General features: G+C 42.0%; 2 protein-coding genes across 5 annotated transcripts in view; one reads left to right on the top strand and one right to left on the bottom strand.

The window, feature by feature from the left end:
- LOC147010400 (uncharacterized) overlaps window positions 1-6,276 on the top strand; it is a 76,716-nt gene extending 70,440 nt beyond the window's left edge. For both annotated transcript variants that reach the window (XM_085859124.1, XM_085859123.1), the window contains 7 exons: window positions 139-329; window positions 522-680; window positions 801-943; window positions 2,183-2,319; window positions 3,030-3,127; window positions 3,310-3,457; window positions 5,582-6,276. In XM_085859124.1, the coding sequence (XP_085715250.1) occupies window positions 139-329; window positions 522-680; window positions 801-943; window positions 2,183-2,319; window positions 3,030-3,127; window positions 3,310-3,457; window positions 5,582-5,649 (944 nt within the window). In that variant the 3' untranslated portion in view covers window positions 5,650-6,276. The remainder of the gene's footprint in view (window positions 1-138; window positions 330-521; window positions 681-800; window positions 944-2,182; window positions 2,320-3,029; window positions 3,128-3,309; window positions 3,458-5,581) is intronic.
- On the bottom strand, window positions 260-23,975 carry FNDC10 (fibronectin type III domain containing 10). 3 transcript variants are annotated; one of them, XM_085859125.1, is made up of 5 exons: window positions 23,775-23,975; window positions 21,711-21,890; window positions 14,804-15,048; window positions 13,275-14,224; window positions 260-373 (listed from the first exon to the last, which is right to left on the bottom strand). In XM_085859125.1, exons 1-5 carry the CDS (start codon window positions 23,941-23,943, stop codon window positions 286-288), a joined length of 1,632 nt encoding a protein of 543 aa, XP_085715251.1. In that variant the 5' UTR covers window positions 23,944-23,975; the 3' UTR covers window positions 260-285. The 3 variants fall into 3 exon arrangements, with proteins under 3 accessions (XP_085715251.1, XP_085715253.1, XP_085715252.1); XM_085859127.1 differs by lacking the exon at window positions 23,775-23,975 and adding an exon at window positions 23,730-23,748; XM_085859126.1 differs by lacking the exon at window positions 260-373 and having other exon boundaries at window positions 3,517-14,224; window positions 23,775-23,898.
- Between the last annotated feature and the right edge of the window lie 1,678 nt (window positions 23,976-25,653).

Genomic DNA, 25,653 nt, shown 5'->3' with positions numbered 1-25,653 from the left:
TTATTTTAACCTTGTGACATGAAGTGGACTGTTATGAGTGGGAAGGGAGAGGTTGGTTGCAGGTGAGAGCCGGGTGAGGGTTACACAGTTGGTTAAAATGGTTATCTATGTGCGTATGTTGCATTGCCTTTGTTTCAGTCGAATGCAGTGAGATCCAAGCCCCTAATTCCACCATGATATCGACTCTAAAAGATCTCACCAGCGAATTGACATCCAATCAGCTGTACTGCATGTCAAACTCCACGTTCAAGAGCAGCGTGGATGTCTTGGGAGCTGTGACTGGGTTCAACGATTCTCAGCGATCGGCTCTGTTGGCAAGAGCCAAGGAGGTTTGTTTACATGAGATGGTGGGGTGGATGGCAGGAGGGGAGTGCTGTAAAAAAAATAAAAAATATATATATATATATATATGAAAAATGCAAACAAAAAGAGGGCCTGAAAGGAGAGAGACGGATTGCTAAATGATGCGTCTTGCGGGTGTTCAAAAGGCATTGAATGGAGATTTCTGTTGTCTTCTCCAGGCGTGGAGTCCACACATTGAACAATGGACCGAAGCAAAGATCTATTCCCTGGGTCAAATCGTTAGAGGACTCACACCAGTTAGTCTCACCTTTCTGAAACTTTCCTCCATTGACGCAGTGTCAAACCTTGCCGGCATAACAGGATGGGAAACCGCACAGGTGACAGCCCTCAGATTTCCCATCTGATTCATCCATACACTTTGTAAGGAAATGAAAAGTTTTTCTTTTTTTTAACATCTCACTTGCCACCAATCTCTTGATTTTTTTTTCACCTATCAGGCCCAAGTGATTGTGACGGAGTACTTAAAACAAAGTAAGTCCACGATGTCCAGTTTGTCCTCAACGCAGCTCTCTGGGCTTGGACCTTTGCTGTGCTTCCAGGGGGTGGATAGAATTGCACTTTTGGACAAAACAGCATACAGGTGTGTTTACCATAAGCAAAGGTTATGTCAAGGTCAGTAGGAATACAAATGTGGAAGGATAGAAAGTAAAATCAGGGGAATTAACAAAGCATGAAAGAAGTGAATCCTGGTGGTTTTCTTCATGAAAAGTCGGTTAACGTAGTTGGTCGAGTTAGCCAACGTAGTCATGTTAGTTGCCAACAGTGATCTATGAATAAACTGCTGGTATCGAGCACACTTCTTCTGGTGCTTTTAACTCGAACGAACTGCTTTGTCTGAAATAATGTTAATGATGTGATTATAGTTATCACATTGTTACCCTCGCCGAAGGAGAGGGTATTGCATTTGGGTCTGTTTGTCCGCACAGAACTTTCGTGTTTTTTACCGCAACCGCTTGTCGGATTGAGACTAAATTTTCACCATTGGTGCGACTACTCATGTGGAACGTTATAATGATAATTATGACGTCATAGGTCACGTGGTGTGGCAGCCATGTTTAAAAAAATGGAAAAACTTTGGACTTCTGTATCTCTGAAACCACACCAAGGGAAAAATTGAAACTTGGCATATAGCAAGTACTCCTCATGAGGAAGAAGCGATTTTGTTTTATGACGTCATAGGTGCTCTCGTTATGACATCATAATTGGATATGTAGAACGCCACATCTGATCAGTGTGAAAAGTTTTGAGGGTCATCTTGGGATAAAATGGTTAACAAAAAAAATTTGATGTCATCGGTCACGTGATTCGGCAACCATGTTGTTTAAAAAAACAAAAACCTTTAAAAAAATCCTCTTCTCTGAAGTGGCTGAACAGATCGAGGCAAAACTCCACGTATGACCGCCTGTACATGAGGAAGCCTGTATATGTCCTGTACACCCTAAAACCAATAAAAATCTTCACCAGAATGGCTGGACAAATTGAGGGGAAACTTCACACAAGTGTTCCCCAAGCTATGGTTGTACAAGATTAAGGAATAATTGATAGGTCACATGGTTTGGCAGCCATATTGGATTGAAGAAAATAATAAATATAATGTTTTCTCTGGAACCCCTTAATAAATCGATGTGAAACTTCACATTTATGATCTAGTAGAGATGGGGAATACATGTTTTAAGCTTCAACTTGATTGGACACATGGTTTGGCAGCCATGTTGGATTTACCCTCAAACTTATTAAAAAAAACACACCACTCAAAAGAAGTCCTGGCGAGGGTCTGCAATCTCTGATTGCTCTTTTTCTTCTTCTTGTTGTTTTGCAGTGAAGTAGCATATCAAGTGAGCAAAGCCGGGTGTCAAAGGTCCAAGCTCGAGGTCTTTGCAGGGAAGGCAAAGGAAGCGTTTGGCGAGATAAGCAAATGGAACGGCGCTCAACTCCAAGAGATTGGATCCGTGCTTGGTAGGATCAAACGAGATTCAATGTAGCCTTCACAATAAAAAAAAAACCTCTTCATAATGAAAAGTGCACAATTGTTCCAACAACATATCTGCTCAATACATTAATTTGTGAATTTATTTGCCACGGATCACAAAAGTTTATCACGAGCGTCCTCGCTACCCCCACCTTCAGTTTCTTGCCTTGTTTACTCTTTGTCACCTCTCCTCCATGAGCCTCGATCTTGTGAAGAGAAAAGAAATGTAAAAATGAATTTGATTGCTTTAACATTGATAATATTAGGCACGTTACATTTTTTAACAAAGGGGTTTTTCAAAGAACATTTCAAGACCATTTTATTTTAGACAAGGTTTTGGAGCTCATGAAAGAGAGAAAAAAATTTCTTCGATTCAAAATTATTTCACTTTATTAGTTGGAGGGGATGTGGGAATCGTTCAGAATTAGGAAGGACGACTGACCATGCGTGGAGATGGCTGAGCACGCATGCATGGGAGGGCAGCCTGCCAAAAAAGGGCACCCAACCACGCAAGCGGAGTACAGCGGCCAACCGCACGCCAAGAAACACAGCCAACTACTCACCACCTTGGCATCGGTTTCACAAATCGTCACTGAAGTTCTGTTAACCAAACATTTTGAAAATTAATATCGAATTGACAAAAAGCGTGAGGGGATCTTTTTCTCATCTTTTTTTTTTTTAATCTCTGTCCCTCCAGGTGGATTTTCTGGTGATGACCTGAAGCAGCTGAACCCCACAGTGATGCCATACTTCCCTGCCTCAGCAATACCTGAGCTTCCCAAGGATGTGTTTAAGGTCAGAATTTAATCCTCATACCAGGTTCCCGGGACATCTCGGTTCGAAACCCTGCCCTTACCCCGACTCTTATTTTGTGACGGCTCTGTTGTTCGAATGTCACAATGACACTTTTTTTTCTAATCAAGTCTCCGACCTCACCCCCACCACTTACACCCTCTCTCTCACCATAATATCCCCAGACATTGTCTGCAGAACAGATAAAATCACTCAGTACAGAAACAGCTGGGGCAGTGACAGCAGAACAGAAAGCAGCTCTGTCACAAGAACAGAAAATTGCCCTCAATGCTGCTCTCAACAACTCCTTCAGAACCGTTGGAAATCGTGCAGGTAAGGTGGTGAGGCAGAAGGTGTGGCGTGGGAACTCGGTGTTCTGGTCCTGATACGAATGTTTTTTTGTATATTCATAGTCGAGGCTCGTGGAAGAGCTAGTACACTGAAGGGATCATGATGTAACAGACAAAAACAAGATGCAAAACATGCATGCATAGGGTGGACAAAATGGATACAGAAGGAAACTCCAAGGAGGGAAAACTGGAACATTGGAAAGAGGGATTTGGGTGGGGTTAACAAGGGCAGAAAAGATCATGGTTTTGGATTGTGGACAATCCAAGATGGTGGTGAACAGCTGTCTTGAAGACCTGGAGGGAAGAATGGGATTGAAGTGTATCCTGGAACGGCTTCAGTGTCGTGATTCTTTGAAGAAAGAATGCTCGAGGCAGCTTACAAAGAGAGGTTTTAATCACTTTTCACTTTATTTTAAAACACTCCATGTGCGACGATAAAAACCGTGCTTTCTCCACTTACGACCACCGTTCCACCAGACAGGGAAGAGCCGCCACCCCATGCCCCTCCCAGCAGAGTGTAAATATACATCTTACATTCAAACTTGGTAACATCACAAAGAGGGTGTCAAAATCAATTCCATAGGTGGGGAACAAATAAGTGGAGGTGAGCAATGATCCTGTGAGCCCTGCAAAAATCTTGGGGGGGGGGGAGGAGGAAATCACGGAAAGAGCAGAGGGTTGCAAGACCAGAAAGGAGGCGGAAGATGACAGAGACCATCGACCTGTCTGAGATGGCAAAGTGATAAGCCCAGACTCAGCTTCATCATGGGGAGATTCCAATGATCTTGAAAGCCTTGGTTTCCACACAGTCAATCAGAGCAAGAAGAGGTAAAGGAGAGTAGTACTCTCATCATGCTGTGGAGGAAGGCCTTGTAGGTGGATTGGAGTTCAGTTGTGCCAAGGAAGGACTTTGTACAACGGAGGATACCCAGTTGGTGGCTGGCTTCAGAGGCCAACTTTGAAATGTTGTTTGCCCAAGAATGAGCATGGCTGATCGTGAGACCCAGGACTTTGAATGACTGAGCCTCCTGTTAAGAAAAGAAACTGTTAAGGAAGTAGATAGGAGGGTTTGAGAGATAGTCCTTTCAGGGAGAGTTAGAGAGATATTTGTCAGGATTGAAAGATATATTCCAATGCTTGATCGGCTTGCAATTTTTTTTCAAGGTCTGAAGAGAGGGAAGAGGCTGTCTGCTGCCTGTCTGAAGGATGAGTGATGGCGTGGCAGAGGGTGGAGTCATCGGCAAATAAATAAGGAGGATTTTCCAGCATCAGAGAGATCATTTATGAAGATCAAGAATAGTACTGGGCCCAGAACACTGCCTGAGGTCCAGCCTTGACAGGGAGGGGAGTTAAAGGATTCCATTGAGAGCCACATGTTGGCTACATGAGTAGAGGAAGTCAATGAGTCATGTGTAGAGTTGTCCTTGGATTCCATCGGCAGAGAGTTTGGAGGATAAGGTAGGATGCCAGACTGCATCAAAAGCATGAGATGTGTCCAGAGAGACGGCCTTGATCTCAAGTCTGTCTTTGAGGACCTCCATCAATTTTTGGTCGGTCGATAGACAATATTCAATAAACGATTTGCAACAATAAGCAAATCTTTTTTCAAGCTGCTGCTGGAAAGCAAAACTTACCTTTAGTGATGAAGACCCTGTCAAACTCAAATCAGCTTGAAAGAAACCAATCCCAAAATTGGAAGGTAAACAGAGTCTGATACCACTTCATATTTGAATGGGAGACCTCCCTGGAAGGCCAGGTGTTTAGGCTCATTTAGGATGGAAGGATAGCTCATTGGATAGTCAAAGCCATCTGCTCATTGATTAGTTCACTTGCAGTCGAAATTGACGAGTTCAGCTGAATTGAGTGGACGTGGCATAGTATGATGGGTCAATGGCTTCCTGTGTCCTTGTTTCCTGAAAGCAGCATATCTTTTCAAAACAAATAATTCATGAAATGATATTTAAGATAGCAATTGTAATGGATCGTTATTTATTGGGCAAGGACTAAAAAAACATTCTGAAGTATAAAATGCAGAAAATTTTCACGAATCCTTTAACTGCTGAACATTCACCTGTAATGTGTCACGTCATTGTGCACGACTCCGCAGCAAGCCTGAGCGCAAGCGCCACAATCGTACTGCTGATGGTGATGCTCACGATCTTCCTTTTCAAATGAGGATCCTCCTCGGTGCACATCTTAAAGACCTGGCTTGAAGAGTTGCTGCATCTTCCTTTCATTCTGTAACCCTCAGGCTCTACTTTAACAATCGGATCCTTCATTCATTCTCTCCTCTCATCGTTTCCTGCATCACCCACTACACATGCTTTTCCGTTTCCACTTTCTCTCCACCCACCTCCTTTCCCCTCCTTTTAAAAACATATCAACGATGAGTGATATTTTCACTTTTGAGGGATTATTCCTCAGAACTTTGTGGAATTAGAATGAAGTAAAAACCTCACTTTTGAGAAGGTAACAACTGGGTGACAAGCCTCGGAATAGTGGATAAAGTGACTCGGCGGATAAAGCAATGGGTGCTCTTAGCAACTTTGGTGATTGTTAGAGATATTTATATATGGGTGTGAATCATTATAGCTTAAAATGCAATGCAACAATATCATAATACTTTACTTCAAAAATATTTATTTACATGACCTGAGTTTTGGAAGGAAATCTCGTTGAAAGAACAATTTGTCTTTTTTCCTGAATGCACTTTCTCTGTGTACCTGCGCACTCAGTACTTTTAAATGGTAAACATGATTTTGTTCATTAATTATTTCATTTATAACACTGGTGAATCTGAAATCCCATCTTTTGTGTTTCATTCGATCGAGTCTTGAAATGCGAAGGACTTCAGGAAGTCACAACCCACCTGCTCCCACATCTCACCCTCTCCCCAATAGCTTATGCCAAACTTCATTTACCAAAACTAGTCAAACATTTAGAATAAAACGAAGGCAACCTTCTCTGAGAGCAAAGTGGCTTCCTGTAGCACTGCCAGCCTGAAAATAAGAAACTAAATAATGAGGCAAAGACTTAGAAACAAACGTAGAATCACATAAAGGAGAAAAAAACAATTACCACCGTGTGGGGGTGACGGTCATCTCTATTAGGAAACTTGACACGATATCGTGGACGGTCAACATTACAAGAAAAGAAAAACTGGGGTTGGATACCAGGCTGAGAGACGATTGGTCGAAATCCTTCCTTCCTTCTTTGCGAATCGCATCGGCGTTTTTGGCCATCTTCCAGATCACGTGACGATCAAACGGGAAGGAAATTCAAAAATCTGTCCAGATAGATTCAAGATAATATTTTTTACTATCATAATCTATGAACCGTTGCCAGATATCTCCTAAAATGACAGACTAGATAGGTTTTGAAAATGGCGACTTTCACAACTTTCGTGACCTCGTGACCTTGACCCTGACCTCGAATCCGGGAAAAAATATGTCGTTGGGTATCACTCGTCGACCTCTACCCACATACCAAATTTCATCAAGATCGGAAGGAAAAAGTTTTCTTTGTACCGGGAGGTGTTTTTGACCATCTTCCAGGTTACGTGGCGGCCAAACGGGACGGAAATTAAAAAATCTGTCCAGTTAGATACAAGATAATATTTTTTACTATCATAATCAATAAACAGTTGCCGAATATCTTGTAGAATGGCAGACGAGATAGGTTTTGAAAATGGCGATTTGTACAACTTTCGTGACCTCGTGACCTCGTCCCTGACCTTGAACCCGGACAAAAGTTATATCGTTGTGCAACACTCATCGATCTCTACCCACGTACTACGTTTCATCAAGATCGGAAAGAAAAATTGTTGACGGACGGACGGACGGACATTTGGTCTGGCTTTACCGAGATGACCTAATATAAAAAGTGGAAAATAGAGTGGAGAATGTTGGTGACTGTCATAATGGAATTGCTGTTGGAGATGGATCGGAGCATTGTTGTGCAATGGGGAAGAATGTGAATGCAGGTATTGTGAATGTTAAATGGAAGGAACCATTGTGTGAAAACCCCACAGGCTGGCTGGCATGTAGGCTAATGTTGATGGATGCTCGACCAGTCAAGGTGCCCCATCCCGAATCCAATCTCAATGATGATTGACTGGAAGGCGAGGGGCCGCACGCGGCAGAGAGGCTCCACCTGCAGACGGTGAGTACACTGTCCAATGAAGAGTTCCTTGAAATCTAAGGGTTGGAAACTGCTCAAACAACCCAATGAAAAAAATATATATAAATATATATATATCACAAGATAACATGTAATAAACAGTTCGCGCATTCTGTACACATTTATTTTGAAACGGCATCACTTGCGCTCTCCGCCATACACCGGCCATCAAAACACATTATACATGATTCCCGATTACAGAGACCACTTTTGGGCCAAAATACTTTGGATATTTGGAATGGTGTCCAGGTTTAAATTGGCTTTCCAGTCTCGATCAGAACTAGGAACAAGAAACAAACGAGGAAACAGAGTGTACAAATCGGTGCCAACTGCAATGAAGAGATAAAAGGTCCAACAAAACTGACAAGAAAATCGTAACTTGTATCAAAATACAAATGCGAGTAAACGATCGTTGACGATAATACAAACATGATCTTTTGTATTTTAACAAGAACATGTTCAGATTGTAAAATATATAAAGTGCCACCATGTTTGAAGAAATCTTACCAAATGCACAGAATGCAATCTATCTCCAAGTTGCGATAACTAGCTGTGCCAATCCTATCGTAGACGAGTTGTGAAGTTCAACTAGTAAACCCGTTTGATGTTTCTACTTCGCTTCAATTCAGATTGTAGTCCGTGGTTACCCGACGAGACGATAAAAAACAAACAAACCTGTGTACTGTCGCCAACGGCAATACGATGGTGTTCTGGCTCGTGTGGACAATTGGGATAAATGACGGGGTTAAATGTTTTCACAGTTATTCAAATAAGCACATGTAATTAAAAAAAGAATCACATACTTTGAGGTTAAAACTATTAATTATGTACTCAAGACCATCTGAACCACTTAGTAGTTGTTGTTGTTGATCCTGGCCACGCATCAGACTCCGCCATGGATCATTGGTCTATGGAGAGCAAGGTAGTGCCACGGACCCCACCTGGGGATTTGAGTTTGTCGAGTGGAGTTCAGGGAGGTATTTGGAATTTGGTCAAGGTGCTGACATGCAATACTGTACTCTTCACGGACGACACCATTGTACCTTCAACATCCACCTGCTAATGCTCGCAGATGAGACGCTCTGTTTAAAGACCTTCAAAGGGAATTATCTCACTCTAAAATGGCCGCTACAGATTTAGGGTCGACAGGATAGCCTGGAGATACGTACACTTCCCTCTAAGCTGTATAGTCTGTGTTCTAATGCCAACCCTGCTATAAACTGTCATCCCGGCATTTCCCAGGCAGGGTGAGTCAATGTCTGTGCCGTTCCTTGGATGGATGTTAAACAGGCAGCACGACTGCCAGCATTAGGTGGTGGATGTTAACGACCCCACGGTGTCCTTCGAGAAGAGTAGGCGAGTACTCACCAGCACCGTGAACAAAAAAATTCCAAATTCCTGCTTCAACCAGTAGGGGGCACTGCATCAGCAGCACAGCCACACAATGATGCTGGGAGCATGACTTAACAATGTTCAGATACCATTCTGAAATTCTGAGAATGGAGGGCATACTCCATGACACAACACCCTACCTGCTAAGCACCGATTGAACGGTTTATAATGCGGACAGGAATCGAACCTGGAGCAGACAGCTGAACAGTAAGTGCGCTCCTACCACACCATGCTTTCGCAATTGTTTTATAGTAATTATAAACTACAACACAGTACTAGCATTACAATCTTCAATCGTATTTTTTCTGATACATTCTGAACTAACATAGTACTGCGGCTCATATGACGATTCATAATACTGTACAGACTGGTATTATAAATCATAACACTACAAACGGTCACCATGTTTGTTTTTTACATCCATCGTATCACCTGACATGGCTTACAGCATGGCGCCGACGACTCCAAAGTGATTTCCATTCGGTGGTAAGGAACGTTTTCTCGCAAACACATCCGTTTTGTACAGCTATCTACATTTCTGGTCATGTAAAGGCCGATGCCTTACCAAGGGCCTGAATCGAACAGCTTTTTCAGCAAACCCGTAAATTTTCAGCAAAGCCTTGGTTCGATGATATTGCACAAATGTACAGGGACTTGAAAAGTGCTCGGCTAAACAATGTAAACAAAGGATGCAGAGAGTGTACAATGGTGACACATGAGCTGCTCGATAATTCAGTGAAATTCACAAGGTCCAGTGCGACCACATCAACAACGCCGATGCTCATGGGCTCAAGTAACGATCACCCCCATGTGCCGGTGAAGGTCCTGTCGTTTCCACCGGTCTCCAGGATTTTTGGAGCACTCTTGTGAGTGTTTAGATTTTGGAACAAAGTTTGCCAACTGGTATGCCAATGACACAAAATAACTTTGCAGTATTGACAGGTGGCATACGTCTAAAGTAGTCGTGGGCAACCGGTGGGTCACTGCAATGCATCACTTTGGCTTGTATGTGCCGTTAAGGGGATCTTGCTGGTTGCTATCTCTCGAGTCGTTTGAGGGCCGGACCCACGACCCTCCAATTAGCTTTGGTTTCCCACCACTGCTCTCATGGCTGTCCGGTTACAGTCAAAGTGAAAATAATTTTATACTTCGTTTTAAATCCATCAAAAAGTGTCACGTCCACACCGATCGGTCATGTTGGGTACACCCTTCCTGTTCCTGGGTCGGAATAGCGTCTGACAGAAAAGGCGAGCTATTAGTGACTGGACCGAATGAAAGGAGTCAAACACAATTAGTTGTTTGCTGCGCGACCCGGGCGTTTACACCGTGCTCGTCAAGCACAATGCAATGAATGCCCATCATTTGTTAGAATAACAATCATCATAATAATAATGATGATGATGATGATGATGAACACAAGTCACATCCCTGAAAACAAATTCCTAAGATGCTGTCCCTGTTGAACAACATCCCCCCCGTAAATGAAACTCAGTTTCCCTCACGTTGGATTTGCAACGACGTTGCACTTTGGTGCCCGTTTCACACGATCTTGGGCCTTTTGCTGAATGGGACAATAAACCAATAAATTGGTGTTTCCAGTGAAGCACATAGGCCCCTGAGGATAGTGTGGTGTTCCACACGGTGCCTTACTTGCCTTAGCTTCCCCTGAGAAGCACCGGCGCGGCAATTCGAGGTATTTGAAACAAACTACGGAGGCATCCATCACGTTCCCACCAAATACCGTTTGTCCAATCGACTTGCGTGTTTGTAGCTGCATGCGGTGCTTCACACGGTACAATTATACGTACAACGTAACACGCCAAACAACAATAATATCACGTTGAACAGCGTACAAACACAAACACAAGATTATTACGTTGGTCGTGGAACACCAGAAGGTTTTTTTTTTTTAAATAACACGCGTGACACAAACTACAGTATTGGTGCTTGACATTCAATCAAATGTAAATAAATTGGATTTACCATCAAAGCAGATTTACATGGCAAGCCTTTTGCAGCCAATCAGTGACCTGCAAAAGCAAGGCATCATGGCCTACACGTACATGGATTAGCGATACGTTTTGTGAAACTTTATTTGACAATTTCACCATGTGTTTTGTTTTGCATCCGGGTGCGAAGGGAACTTATCGGATCTAGATCTTTCTCACTTTTGAAGAATGAGTATAGTTTCCCCTTGCAAGGCTCTCGAACCCCTGATAGGAATGCAAGCAAGATGTGTGCTGGTCTTGAAACTATTCTGCTGTTTAGGATTGTTTATCTACATATTGGCTGATATATATATATATTTTTTTTTGAAGAGTGAAGTTTTGATTTGTGTGCAGGAAGTTGAACGTGTGTAATGTGTGGTGTGTGCGTCTCCAGGAAGTGAACCATTATATGATTTCATGGAAAGTGCCGGAGTGAATTAGTGACAAGAAACGTTTTGCTTTTCGCTAAACCACTCCCGATAAATTTCAAGAAAATTCACATCGATTTGTCTCAAAGTCACATGACAAGTCCCAATCATAAAAACAACTAGAACGGCACTCTATCGTCGCGATGTCGACAGATATCCCTCCACCAACATCATTACATTATTATACATACTTGTACCAAGTTTGATTTAAATCCCTGAACCCAGATTTAAAATATTTTAAAATTCTGGTGTTCGATACCGTTGAAATTTAAAGCATATTCCCCATGACATCCAGATCATAACTGACGTTTCACGATGATTCGTGAAGCGGTTCAAGAGAAAAAATTTTTTTCAAGATTTTGTTCAATCCAAAATGGCTGCCAAACCATGTGACCTATTAATTGTTCGTGAACACCAAGGCTCGGGGAACATGTGAGTGAAGTTTCCTCTCAATCTATCAACCGTTCTGGAGATGATGATTTTTAAAGCTTTATTATTTCAAAAAAAATAAATAAATCATAGCTGCCAAACCATGTGACCTATGATATCCACATTCCACATGGATAGGCGATCGATCATACCTGGAAAGTTTCGCCTCGATCTATTCATCTGTTTTGGAGAAGAAAATTTTTGAAGATTTTTACGTTAAATAAAATAAAATAAATGGCTGCCGAACCATGTGACCAATGATATCAATTTTTCCCACCATAAAATTTCGCCCCAGATGACGCTCAAATTTTTTTAGTGGTCGGCTAAAGCGTTCGACGTATGCAATTTTGACGTCATAACGAAGCCACCTTTGACATCATCATCAAAAATTAAATCATACCGATTTCCATGAGGAGTACTTGCCATGTGCCAAGTTTCAATTTTTCCCATGGAACGGTTTGAGATACAGAGGTCCAAAGTTTTTCTTTTTTTTCCAAAATGGCTGCCACACCATGTAACCTACGACGTCACAACATTTTACATGAGTCGTCACACCTATAGTGAAAATGTGCATCAATCGGATAAGCGGTTGCAGAGAAAATTAGCACGGACGTACGTACAACGCGAAAACATAATGCCTCTGGCGACCTCGTCTGCGGAGGCATAAAAACCCACCGCGTGCAACACGATTGCATCCACACCTGCCAAACCCACTTCAAGGCAATCAAATAACCCAGGGTCTGGGGCTTATAGTGACAGCCGGAAACTGCGGAAGCTGGTGTGGCGAGTGCAGTTGGACACATTGGAGCATTAGTACAATCTGGGATTATCCACCACACGATTGCGATCACAGCTGCCAAAAACTAGTGATACGATTTGAATGAAGAACTACTACGATTCCGCTCCGGCGATCCCTCCACATACTTCTCAAACCCATGGGTCCCAAGGCTGAGGCTCTCCCTCGTCAACCCGTAAACTACCACTCTACAGGACAGCAACATGCGTGTTCACATGTTACAAATGTACCACACACAGTTTATCAATTAACTAGCTCCATCTACCGTAACTAACTTAAGCTTTCATCAGAATCTTTTTCCATTGTATGGCTTCGGTGAAGCTTGAAATGACTTTTAAATGTTCAATAAATAAATAAAAAGCTCAAGCAAATGCCAAATTGGAGGAAGCTTGATGTTGATTTGTTTTTTGTAAGGTGCACACCTGGCACTGGGGCAGCCCAGTGGGCCACATGACCGTGCTGGTATTATATTGCGCAATGCTGTATGAAGCATTCCTTCAATTCCTAGCAGCACAAGTAAAAGGACCTTCCCAACTCGTGTTCTTAACTGAAATGCAGCGACCAACATCACATCATTCAATATCTCACTCCAAAATGGCTGCCGCAGATCCTGGGAGATCATCCTTGTGACCTGGTGGTGTCACCATGTTTTCCGTAACATAGGCGACGAGGAGGCAGATGAGCACCAGCATGACGCATACTGCCCCGCCCACCGTAGCCATGGCGACGACCACATGACGCACAGGCGAAGGGTCGAGCATGAAGGTCATGCACTGCCGTCTCCGGCGAGCAGCCTGTTGGCTCGTCGTGGATTTATCATTCTCTCGTTTAGTTGTTCTTCGTTTGTCCTTCTTTCCAGTTGGCTGCTCGATCCTGTGCCGAATGTTTTTGTCATTCTCACGGTTGACACCTTCCAGTCTTGCTTGCTCCTCAAAAAGATCTTTGCTGCCGTGCTCCCCAACAGCTATCCTCTTTCCTGGTTCCACGGCAGCGATTCTATTTTGCTTCACGTGACCCCCATCCCTTTCTCTCTGGTTTTCATCAAGTTCTGCTTCTTCGTCATCTGCTTCTTCTGGTTGCAACACCTGGGTCACACAGACCACGTATTCGACCCCCTCATGGAGACCTCTCAAACGAAAGCCACCGCAGCTTGGAGTCAGCTTTACTCTTCCGCAAGAAAACCATGTAACCAAGCCCCTCCAGAGGCAACTTAGCTCAAGATGGCCATCATCACCACCACCTCCATCATAATTCCCCAAGTATCCCACTTCCTTTGATTCACCAGCTTCGATGGAATCTTCATCCGAGGTATTCATTGTGTGGTCCAAGATGGATGCCGTATCATCTACAATTGGACTTGATTCATTTGCACTTGCTGCAGAATGATCCACGGCAGTCGTACCTTGACCTAGCAGAGACGAGTTGTTCGGCTGTGTGGGCTCCACATTGACACCGTAGAGTGAGAAGTTCATAACGGCATCACTGAATGCATTCATAAGATCCATCCTGCCTTGGGCCCATTGACCTCTCCTCCATGCCTACCATCCAACACAAATAATAAACACGTTACATTTTGTTGATGTAAAATATCCTCCTCACCCCAACATGAAATCAAAACGCACAAGGAAATTACTAATATAATATTTAGTAAAGAGTCATCGACATTTGCTTTGTAAACAAAATATGTCAGGTGTGACCAATTTATGTCATTTCCGTTTACTCTACTGCCTCCACTTCCACGTCCTCCAACAATCCCGACCCTACCTCGCTCTCATTTTCTCAGTTTCTTTCACAATGCAACTCTCACATCCTTTCATAATTTTACGTACACTGAATATTTGTGCATGGACTCGTATCCATATTTTCATCTGTGCAACATGCATGTCCTACACAGGAAATGGTCTTTTGAGAGTGAACCATTTGAAATACAAACGAGATGTGCTCACTTTGTAATGGTAATATGAAGTGTGGGCTTGGGGTTAGAGTCCTACCTCTGGTGTACAAGCTCATTTTAAACATTGCATTTTTGCCCCATGCTTCTGAAAGTTCATTCAATTACCCTTGTATGAAACATGTTGAAAAAAAATGAATACCCTCAGTCATTTTGTGAACCCTACCATTCGACGCTGGAGAGCAGGACCTCCGCCTGGCCGCCAATCATCGGTCCATGAGTCTGGTGGGTCCCAGCGTAAGAAGGCTCCGCGATGGGGGTCCAGGTCCAACTGCAGGTGACCAGATGCCGAGTGGAGCCGGCGGCAAGAGAGGGACGGAAGGCAGGGAGGACCAGGTGGGCCTCGACGAAAGGCCACACATGATCCACCGTCGTTTTCTCCATCTTGTGCACCAGCCAATTCGCTCAAAACTGGAAAATAAACCGAAGCGTTTTCATTACGGTCAAAAATGGAGACCACCATGACCACCTGATTGAGAACTTAGTCTGTGGTCACAGATGGTATAGTTGGTGGGGGTTGTAAAAGGGACACCAAAAATGAACTTATTAATTTCTTCAATTTTTTTTCACTCTTATGTTACTCTCATCTTTTGTTTTTGACAATAATCCAGCGGTAACTGTTTGCCTGGCCATTTAATGCCAACAACACAGTCGGGTGTGCTTGCTGGGCCTGGTGCAAGTGAGTATGAACTTTTCCCCAAAGTGGTTTTAATGGTGGAAAAGCATCTGAGGTCAAAGGTGGATGTGGAATGAGTGCTCTCTGTATGCTGTGCCAAAGACAATTATTTTCACTGTGGGTTGTACGAGTAACAAGGGAACGAAGCCATGACGTCATGTCGTGTGAAACACCATTCAAAACGTTGCTGGTTTGTGTCCCGGGACACATTCCCACTTTCCTTGTGAAATTACCATAATCAGGGGATGTCTTGGGTTGGTTGAGCTGTGGTTTGGTTCCCACCTGTATCGAGGTGAACTATTCACCGTCTGCAAATATCCTTTTTACTTGCAAATAAATACATGGCACTTTCTTGATGGCGATACATCCTGTGTACACAAAGTCAAAGTTTGCAAAGGTGTGTGTGTGTGTGTGTGTGTGTGTGTGTGTGTGTGTGTGTGTGTGTGTGTTTCTATAGATACATTAATGTATTGACCAAGCATGCTGGGAAGGTGTAGAGGTGTGAAAATGAAAGAACCTTGGTCCAGATTGCATTGAGGATGTCTGTGATTATATATATATATATATATATATATATATATATATATATATATATATATATATATATATATATATATATATATATATATATATATATATATATATATATATATATATATAATCCCTGTGTCGTAAGAGGCGACCAGGGTTGCGTCAGGAAGGGCATCCGGCGTAAAACATGTGCCAAATCACTATGCGGATCATACGGATGATCCGCTGTGGCGACCCCGAACGGGAGCAGCCGAAAGAAGAAGATATATATATATATATAAATATATATATATATATATATATATATATATATATATATATATATATTACTAAAACTCTCATCTTGTATGTACAGTATGTATGTATGTATGTTCCCGAAATACAGCCAAAACTGTACACAATAGCAAAAAATTTTTAGGGCAACCTTACCCACCATTCGCCTGTGGTGTGCAGTATCAAGTTTCGTTCAAATCGGGCAACGAAAAAAATTATTAAAAAAATCAATTCCCGATTCAGTCAAGTACTCTTCGGGATTATTTGATCAATAAAAACAACCTCAGCAGTATAGTTCGTTGGAGCTATCTTTTTTTATTTTAAAATGATTTTTTATTAACCGCTGTCACAACGGGAACCCAACGGGTTCACAGGTCATCTAGGATATAAATAAAATCAGCCTTTGTGTCTTTGGGGTGATACATGATCAAAATATTCCGGTGTTAAGAAAAAATGGGAAGGATCTTTTAAACTCTTGCTTTGAATTTCTGGCACGATCTATATTTCCAAGCACGAGCTGTCATTTTGTCTGAATCTCGATATTCCCCCAAATGGGAGCACGTTGGCAAATTTGATTGCTCAAGATGGAGTAATATTTTATCCAAGTACTGCTAAACTGTAGGTTTTTGGAAGTGATAAGGTGATTTGTGTTCTGCAGTGTTCAAGGTCATGCTTCTTATACCAGGTCATGCCAACCTGCTAATTATTGTTCTGTGACATACTTTGGGTCATGTAATAAAGAACGAAAGCTGTCTGGTGTCATTTTCATGGTGGACTAACAAAGCCATGTGGTGGTGAAGTGCAGGAACTGACACCCTTCAAAGATACTATGGATGTCTCTGAGATGGAAAGGCAATGACTTAAAAAAAATTGGATACAATGCCGAGGCTCATGGAGGAACCTTTAACAGAGAGATGGGATGCATAACGGAGCCCCCAATGGAAGGGGGGTCGGGGGGGGGAGGGAATTGTGCACTTTTCGTAAAACCACAAAACTTCTCACATTGGATATAATCACTATTGGGATCATTTTCAGGGGTGGACACATCTTGGATCTTGCTTATTTTGGGGGCGGGACCTCACTTCTTTTTTATTGGGCACAAAAGAAAGAAAAATCTGATCTCTAACAGTCCAACTTGGTGTTAAAGTTTTTTTTTCTTCTGAAATTGGCAATTCGAGATGGTTGGTACATTTTTAGATGTTGACCCATGTTGTGATCCGTGGTGGATCCACATTTAAAAATAACTGGGGGCGGGGAAAAAAAAGCATAACAATGAACATGGGTCGTCTCGTATATAAATGTGTGTACAAGTTTGTTTAGGAATAATTGATAGGTCACAGGGTTTGGCAGCCATATTGGATTGAAGAAAAATATTAAATTATGTTTTCTCTGGAACCGCTTAATCAATCGACGTGAAACTTCACAATTATTATCTGGTAGTGATGTGGAATACTTGATCGGATGTCTGGTCTGGCAACCACCATCATTTAATTTTTTGATCTGAGTTAAAAATATTTTTTCATGTGGCTCACTTGGCTGTGCCTGGATGGGTTTGGGGGTAGAGGAGTAGCAGCTGAAATGCAAATTCTATCCAGGTTCTTCCTGATGACTTCATCTTTGCTTTTTTCTTGTTTTGGTTCCTTCTCATTACTCCAATGCAGGACTGTACCTATTTGGTCTTCCATTTGATTTGAATTTAATATATTTTAATCCCATTCTAAATTAAATTGACTAATGAATAATAATAATAATAATAAAAAAACACCTCATGGGTCAGGGTCAGGTCAAAGAAGGGTTGCATCAAAGTGGGGCGTCTTGTTACCCGGTCATCACTGCCAGCAGTTACAAAGTGGCAGTTCTAATTGTGTCTCTTAATTATTTAACACACCAGAACACAAACGCCACAAAAAAAAAAATACACCACACAAAAGAAGTCCTGGTGAGGGTCTGCAATCTCTGATTGCTCTTTTTCTTGTTTTTCCAGGCAGTTGTTCACAGAAGAAGCATGTGGACTCACAGCACTTCTCTTCGCTTGGATGTCGAGTTGCAAATGCTGAAGAAATAGAGCGAGAGACCTCTATAGCTTTTGGTTTAACGGTTTACTCCAACTTCAGCTTTCTAAGATTTCAGCAAGCAATGTTCGTGCCACTTGGCTGGATTTGTCATGAATGTTCCTTTTAAGCCAGATCCATTGGTAAGCCTCTCTCTCAGGAGGGATCAGAAAACATCTGTCCAACCTCAAGAATGAACTTCCAAACTTGTCTCCATCCTCTACAACCTGGTGGCACCTTAAATCTGTCTCTGGAGTCTGCTCCCCTTCCATCCCTTCCGTCTCTTCAAAATATCACCACAGACGACTCCCCTCGTGAGAAGGCTGAATGGCTCAATTCTGTGTTTGCTTCCAAATATTCTGTCCCAAACCCCTCACTCTCGGTACCCATCCTTCCCTGTCATACCCAACTGCTCCTGTACTCTGTCTTTACCACCTGAGAAGGTGGAGAAGGTTATTTCAACTCTCGACTGATACTGGACCAGATGGCATCCAGCTCACGTGTCCGAAAAAAAAAAAAAAAAACCTGCTCTGCTACTCTTGCACATCCTCTCTCTGCCCCTTTCAACCTGTCATTTGCACTAGGTCATCTTTCATCTGCTTGGAAATCCACCACCATCACTGAACTACATGAAAAGGTGCAAAAACTGATCCCCTTAACTACAGTCCTATCAGTTTACTTCCAATTACCAGCTCAAAGTCAGTTTACTTCCAATAACCAGCTCAAAGTCACGGAATCTATCGTCGCAATTGATATGAAAACTTTTCTTTTTTCCAACAACCTCATCTCAGTCAGATCACTAATTTGGTTTCAGACCATGTCATTTCACATTGGACATGGTTGCTCCTACTCACCGAACAATAGCTGGAGGCCATCAATGTCACACATGAGATCAGGGCTGTCTCTCTGGACATGTCTTGTGCTTTTGATACGATCTGCCATCTTGCCTTGATCTCCAAACTGTCTGCCCATGGCATCCAAGACCAAAATTAACACATGGCTTACTAACTTCCTCTACTCGCGTCGACCAATGTGTGGCACCTTTGGGCACATGTATAACATGCCTATGTTGACCCTTTGGCATATGCTGACCTTAAAAATAATTAGTCGGTTGAATTCAGTGACCTGATATGCAACTCCTGTTCAAATTTCTAGTCAATGGGATGAAAATTGAGGATTTTAGAAATTTGACAAAGTTGTTGACCTTTTGATTTTAAAAACAATAGACTTTATGCTTATGATGAGCTCTATCATGTGGTGAAGTTTCATGAAAATTGGTTTTAAATTGTGACCTCGAGGGCTCATCAAAAAAAACACAAGACGACGACGTCGGACAGAGCACGATACTTGCAAAATCCATAAAACAAATTTGACCTCAAAAATAATTGGTGGTTGACTTCAATGACCAAATAAGCAAATCCTCTTCAAATTTCAAGTGAATGGATAGGGTGGTGGGCTTGGGATCCTGGGATCGTGAGTTCAAATCCCACTCGGCTGTTGAATTAATACTAGGTGGGGTTGACTATGCCTGTCATCCTTCTGAGGCCGGCAAAATAAGTGCCAGCTTGCTGGTATCCTGTGTCGAAGTGACGGCCCATCCATAATTGTGCCCAATAGCCAAGGAGACTGCTTGGGCAGCACCAATGCTCTGCACTGAGTCTGGTCCCAATGGAACGGATGGATGAAAATTGACAATTTAAGAAATTCAACCTATGTTGACCCTTTGGCATATGTGGACCTCCAAAATAATTGGTGGTTGAATGCAGTGACCAGAAATATAAATCCTCTTCAAATTTCAAGTCAATTGGATGAAAATTGAGGATTTTAGAAATCTCACTCTACCACGTGGTGAAGTTTCGTGAAGATCGGTTTAAAATTGTGACCTGTAGGCGACAAACAGACAAACAGACAAACGGACGGACAGACAGACAGAATAACAAAATCGACTCACCAATGTACTTGAATAATCTTTGATTTTCAAAAGTAACAAACTTTCTTCTTTATATATTACATGAGCAAGGGTACCCGGCATTGCCGAGCAATACCAGGTCCCTTCTCCCACCCCACCCCAGTCCCTTTGGACTCCCCACCCCTTCCCCTCCCTCTGTTAGTTACCAAGTGTAGTTGCTTATGTTCATTTACCAAGTTTCTTGTAGAGAGCTCACCAAGTGGCTTAAGCACTCAAGCAAACACTCCATTCAAAACCATTGATAAGGAATGGCTGGCTTGGTAAGTGTTAGCTAGTTGCTTGGTAACTGAACAAACCCCTGGATATCTCGAGAGCATACAGCACATACAAAAGGACAGTTTTTTTTTGTTTGTTTGTTTTTAAATTAAAGACTTCCAACTATTAATCATGACTGTTTTTGTTGCAATGACAATGAAAACGTGCTTTGTTGAGTTTTAAATTGTACATCAACTCAGAGGTGATGTCGAGTGTATGAAAGTGTACGTGCACATTTCATACAACTTCAAAGTGCACGTGTACATAACTTCTTTAAAAGTGTACATGTACATAATAAATATATCTTGGGAATTTCCTCGGCATCCCGACTAATTAATTAATTACGTACACAGGCATCTTGGCACACAATCCAAGAGTATGACGTTATGATGTACAATGTTAAAAATTACTTGACTTAACAAACCTATTGTGTCTCTTTGAGGGAAAGGTGTAGTTATCAATTACAAAATCGTTTTCATGCAAGTATTCAAAAAGTAGATTTAAACTGATAATCACAGTCACTTGAACTTTGAATGTTGGACGATGGAGTATGTTTCCTCCTCTGTGTCTCATGGCCCTCCCCTTTAACCAATCTTGTCCTGCCCCGAGTTGGATGATGGAGTCGGTGTCCTCTTCTGTGTCTCATGCTCCTCCCCTTAAACCAATCTTGTCCTGCCCCGAGTTGGATGATGGAGTCGGTGTCCTCTTCTGTGTCTCATGCTCCTCCCCTTAAACCAATCTTGTCCTGCCCCAAGTTGGATGCGGGAGTACGTTTCCTCTTCTGTGTCTCATGCCCCTCCCTTTTGACCAATCTTGTCCTGCCCCTAAAACACTCAAGATGCAAGATGGGTCCACATCTGGAAATGTAAAACCCTCCTCATGTTTCCATTCTTAGACACAAAGTCACACAAATTTCAATGTTAAAGTTGGTTTGCTCATTTGGAGTTGTGCCCCCAACCACCCCTCCCCCCCTCCACCTTTCAAGTTTCCAGCTCTGCCCCTAAAAAGGGACGGGTCTCCATGTGAAAATGTATCATTGTCTTCACATTTCCATTTTAAGACAAAAAGTGGTAAAAATTTTGAACGTTGAAATCAGATCACTTGCTTTTGGTATTCCCCACCCCCTCCCCCAACTAAAATAAATAAATGAATTGGCCCACTAAAATAGGCAAGACCCAAGATGGGTGCCAAGCTAAAATTGGTGTTTGATCAATGAAGAAACCCCCATGGCAAATTTCATGCTTTTACCACAAAGTGCACAAGTGTCCTGCTTCACAGCTGGACCACAACACTACGGTGTGATAATGTGAGTGTTTACCCGTGTACACGCAGCGCTCCCCCGGTTCTACGGTCGGCTGGGCGATGTCACTCTCGGGTAGGGACGTCACCGTGACTAGAGGGTTGGCGGGGCTTGCTGGCAAACTGGCCACCCAGGGGTTGACCAATGCCAGGCATGTTGCCAGGAAAGGAATGATCGATGGCATCGACCCCCAGATCCCTGCAGAAAGGCACAGCACTCTGTACGTGTCTCGATTCCACATGTGTCATCGTGTTTGTACATAACCTGCCGACTACTCACTCGGCTTCAGACGGGCCATGTTTTTATTCACCTTAGGATAAAAATGTCCAAACAGTGATGACATCGTCACTCTCAATCATTCTTCCTTTCTAATCCCAATTTTAATCCCATTACCCCTCACTTATTCTTATCCACAATAACTTAGTCATTCATTCTTATACACCTTACGACTCGATCATCCAGAGCTTGTCCCATGACCTCGAGGCAGTGATATTACTCGTACTATGCAATACTTGTCAAACATGACAATCCTCATGGGACAATATCTCATTTACCAATCATTCACGAATTAATCCCTCGTTTATCAATCATTTACTGCTGAATATCTCATTTACCAATCATTCAAAACTTAATCCTCATGTTTATCACTCATTCACAGATTCATCTGTCATGTACCAATCCCTTATAAATATTTTTTACCAATCATTCACCAATCCTTAATCAATATTTTTTTTACCAATCGTTCACAGCTTAATGCCTCATGTACCAATCAATCCCTTATCAATAACTTTTACCAACCATTCACAGCTTAATCCCTCATGTACCAATCCTTCATCAATAATTTTTACCAACCATTCACAGCTTAATCCCTCATCAATAATTTTTACCAATCATTCACAGCTTAATGCCTCATGTACCAATCAATAACTTTTACCAACCATTCACAGCTTAATCCCTCATGTACCAATCCTTCATCAATAATTTTTACCAACCATTCACAGCTTAATGCCTCATGTACCAATCAATCCCTTATCAATAACTTTTACCAACCATTCACAGCTTAATCCCTCATGTACCAATCCTTCATCAATAATTTTTACCAACCATTCACAGCTTAATCCCTCATGTACCAATCAATCCCTTATCAATAACTTTTACCAATCATTCACAGCTTAATCCCTCATGTAACAATCCTTAATTTACTAACCAATCCCTTAATTTTTACCAATCATTCACAGTTTAATCTCTCATGTACCTGTCCTTTATTTACCAACCAATCCCTTATCAATACTTTTTACCAATCATTCACAGTTTAATCCCTCATGTACCAATCAATCTGTTATTAATAATTTTACCAATCATTCACAGCTTAATCCCTCATGTACCAATCCTTTATTTACCAACCAATCCCTTATCAATAATTTTTACCAATCATTCACAGCTTAATCCCTCATGCACCAATCAATCTGTTATGAATAATTTTTACCAATCATTCACAGTTTAAACCCTCATGTACCAATCCTTTATTTACCAACCAAACCCTTATCAATAATTTTTACCAACCATTCACAGTTTAATCTCTCATGTACCTGTCCTTTATTTACCAACCAATCCCTTATCAATAATTTTTACCAATCATTCACAGCTTAATCCCTCATGCACCAATCAATCCCTTATCAATAATTTCTACCAATCAATCACAGTTTAATCCCTCATGTACCAATCCTTTATTTACCAATCAATCCCTTATCAATAATTTCTACCAATCATTCACAGTTTAATCCCTCATGCACCAATCAATCACAGTTTAATACCTCATGTACCAATCCTTTACCAACCAATCCCTTATCAATAATTTTTACCAATCATTCACAGTTTAATCCCTCATGTACCAATCCTTTATTTACCAACCAATCCCTTATCAATAATTTTTACCAACCATTTACGGTTTCGTCACTCATTTACCAATCAACGATTTACCAACCAATCCCTTATCAATAATTTTACCAACCATTTACGGCTAAGTCACTCATTTACCAATGAACTATTTGCCAACGCTTCACTGCTCAATCCCTCGTTTACCTCGAAAACGCGCTTGGTTCATGCCACCCTCAACACCCTCTTCTTCTTCTTCTTCTTTTTCTTCTTCTTCTTCTTCTTCCCTCAAATCTTCCCGATACGTACTCCTCTTCTTTATCCGAGTACCCTCCCATTTAGCTTCTTCTCTTCTATCTTTTTTTTCATCATGCATTTTACACGTTGATTTTTTTTTTTCTGTTTGAATTATTCGTCTCATTTGAAATGTCACATTTTATTTCTGAAGCAATGTTTTATTTATTTATTTATTTTTTGTTGTTGTTGTTGTTTTTGTCCTTGTTGTCTGTGGTGTTTCGGCCTTCCTGGGGTTTGACGTGGTGCCGTGTGCGCATGCGCGACACAATGGATTTGTGTGATGGAGCTGTGAGTGTTGTGAATAATAAAACGTCCGTGAAATTGAGTGCATCGTGGTCGTTCGTTCTGATTGTTTGTACTTCACGTCACATTATCTTTTTTGTTTATTTTTATTTACATTTGCTGTCCCTTCCAGAGTATTTAATTATCGGTCCGTATCAAACGACAGCAACGTGTTTTTTTTTTATTTCTTCTAAAATTTTCTCATTTCATTTTGCTCCGAGGATAATTACACGTGGTGTAATCGACGGCGCATTCTTGGGTGTATATAAACGTTACGTCAGTTTTACTGGTTTCGTTCTTGTTTACTTTTCTCTCCAAAGCGACACAACAATACAAAATAACATTAAATATTACGTTTAATTACTTGAATCCTCGTACATTGTTAATGTTTAACAGGAATCTCGTACAATAATTGCTTCATTCCGATCTTTTCCATTTACCTCTGGAAAGGGGTGGTGGACCCGTCGTTTCGTCGCATTTCCTTCTTCTTTTCAATTCCCTTTTCTTTATTATTTCTTCCATACATGTTTCTTTATGTTTCTTCCATATATTATGATGATGCATAGGCGAGTTTTCTTGCTTCTCGAAAATTTGTGACGTCACAGTTTAATCCCGTAAAAGTGTCGAATGAGTTGCCCAAATTATTTTTCGCTGAATGAAGAAAATATATTTATTACGTACACAAATGTAGCAGAATATTACCCACCCCTCCTCCAAACACATCCCCACCAAGCCTTCCATCGCAAGGCTCCTAACACACCCTTTCCTTCCATTTCCCTTTTTCCTCTCCCCCAAACGTCTTTCCCTTTTTTCTCCTCTATCCCACCCCCCCTCCTTTCTCTCTCTCACCCCCCTTTTCTCTCTCACCCCCATTTTCTCTCTCTCTCTCTCTCCTACCCCCCTTTTCTCTCTCCTACCCCCTTTTCTCTCTCCTACCCCCTTCTCTCTCCTACCCCTTCTCTCTCTCTCTCTCTCTCTCTCTCTCTCTCTCTCTCTCTCTCTCTCTCTCTCTCTCTCTCTCTCTCTCTCTCTCTCTCTCTCTCTCTCTCTCTCTCTCTCTCTCTCTCTCTCTCTCTCTCTCTCTCTCTCTCTCTCTCTCTCTCTCTCTCCCACCATTAGACCTCACTTCCCTTCCAAATATGGATTTCCTCTATTTAATCACCCTCCCCCCCTTTCTTGTACCTGATGTTGGCTTAATGGTTATGGTGGCGGGCTTGGGATCCTTGGGTCCTGAGTTCAAATCCCGCTTAGCTGTTGAATTAATACCAGGTGGGGTTAACTCAGCCTGTCATCATTCCGAGATCAGCAAAATGAGTGTCAGCATGCTGGTATTCTGTGTTGGAGTGGTGACCCGTCCAGGATTGTGCCCAACAGCCAAGGAGACTGCTCAGGCAGCACCAACGCTCTGCACAGAGTATGGTCCCAATCTCCTCCTCCCCTTTCAGTCCAGCTTTGTAGGATCGAGTTGAGCCGGGGTCCTTATTGCTAGCATGACCTGGATAGATGT

The sequence above is a fragment of the Eptatretus burgeri genome, chromosome 16 (genome assembly GCF_056783735.1).
Source record: "Eptatretus burgeri isolate ZD-2024b chromosome 16, Ebu_testis_v1, whole genome shotgun sequence".
NCBI lineage: Eukaryota > Metazoa > Chordata > Myxini > Myxiniformes > Myxinidae > Eptatretus > Eptatretus burgeri.
Note: the sequence above shows the minus strand (reverse complement) of the source record. Positions and strands in the feature narration are given on the sequence as shown.

Excerpts from the sequence above, each read along its gene's own strand:
- FNDC10 (XM_085859125.1), bottom strand. The coding sequence starts at position 23,943 with ATGCATGATGAAAAAAAAGATAGAAGAGAAGAAGCTAAATGGGAGGGT. Across the intron at positions 21,891-23,774 it reads GAACCAAGCGCGTTTTCGAG|GGATCTGGGGGTCGATGCCA; the intron begins GTAAACGAGGGA and ends GCCTTTCTGCAG. Across the intron at positions 374-13,274 it reads TCTGCGGCAGCCATTTTGGA|CACTCCCCTCCTGCCATCCA; the intron begins GTGAGATATTGA and ends TTTTTTTTACAG.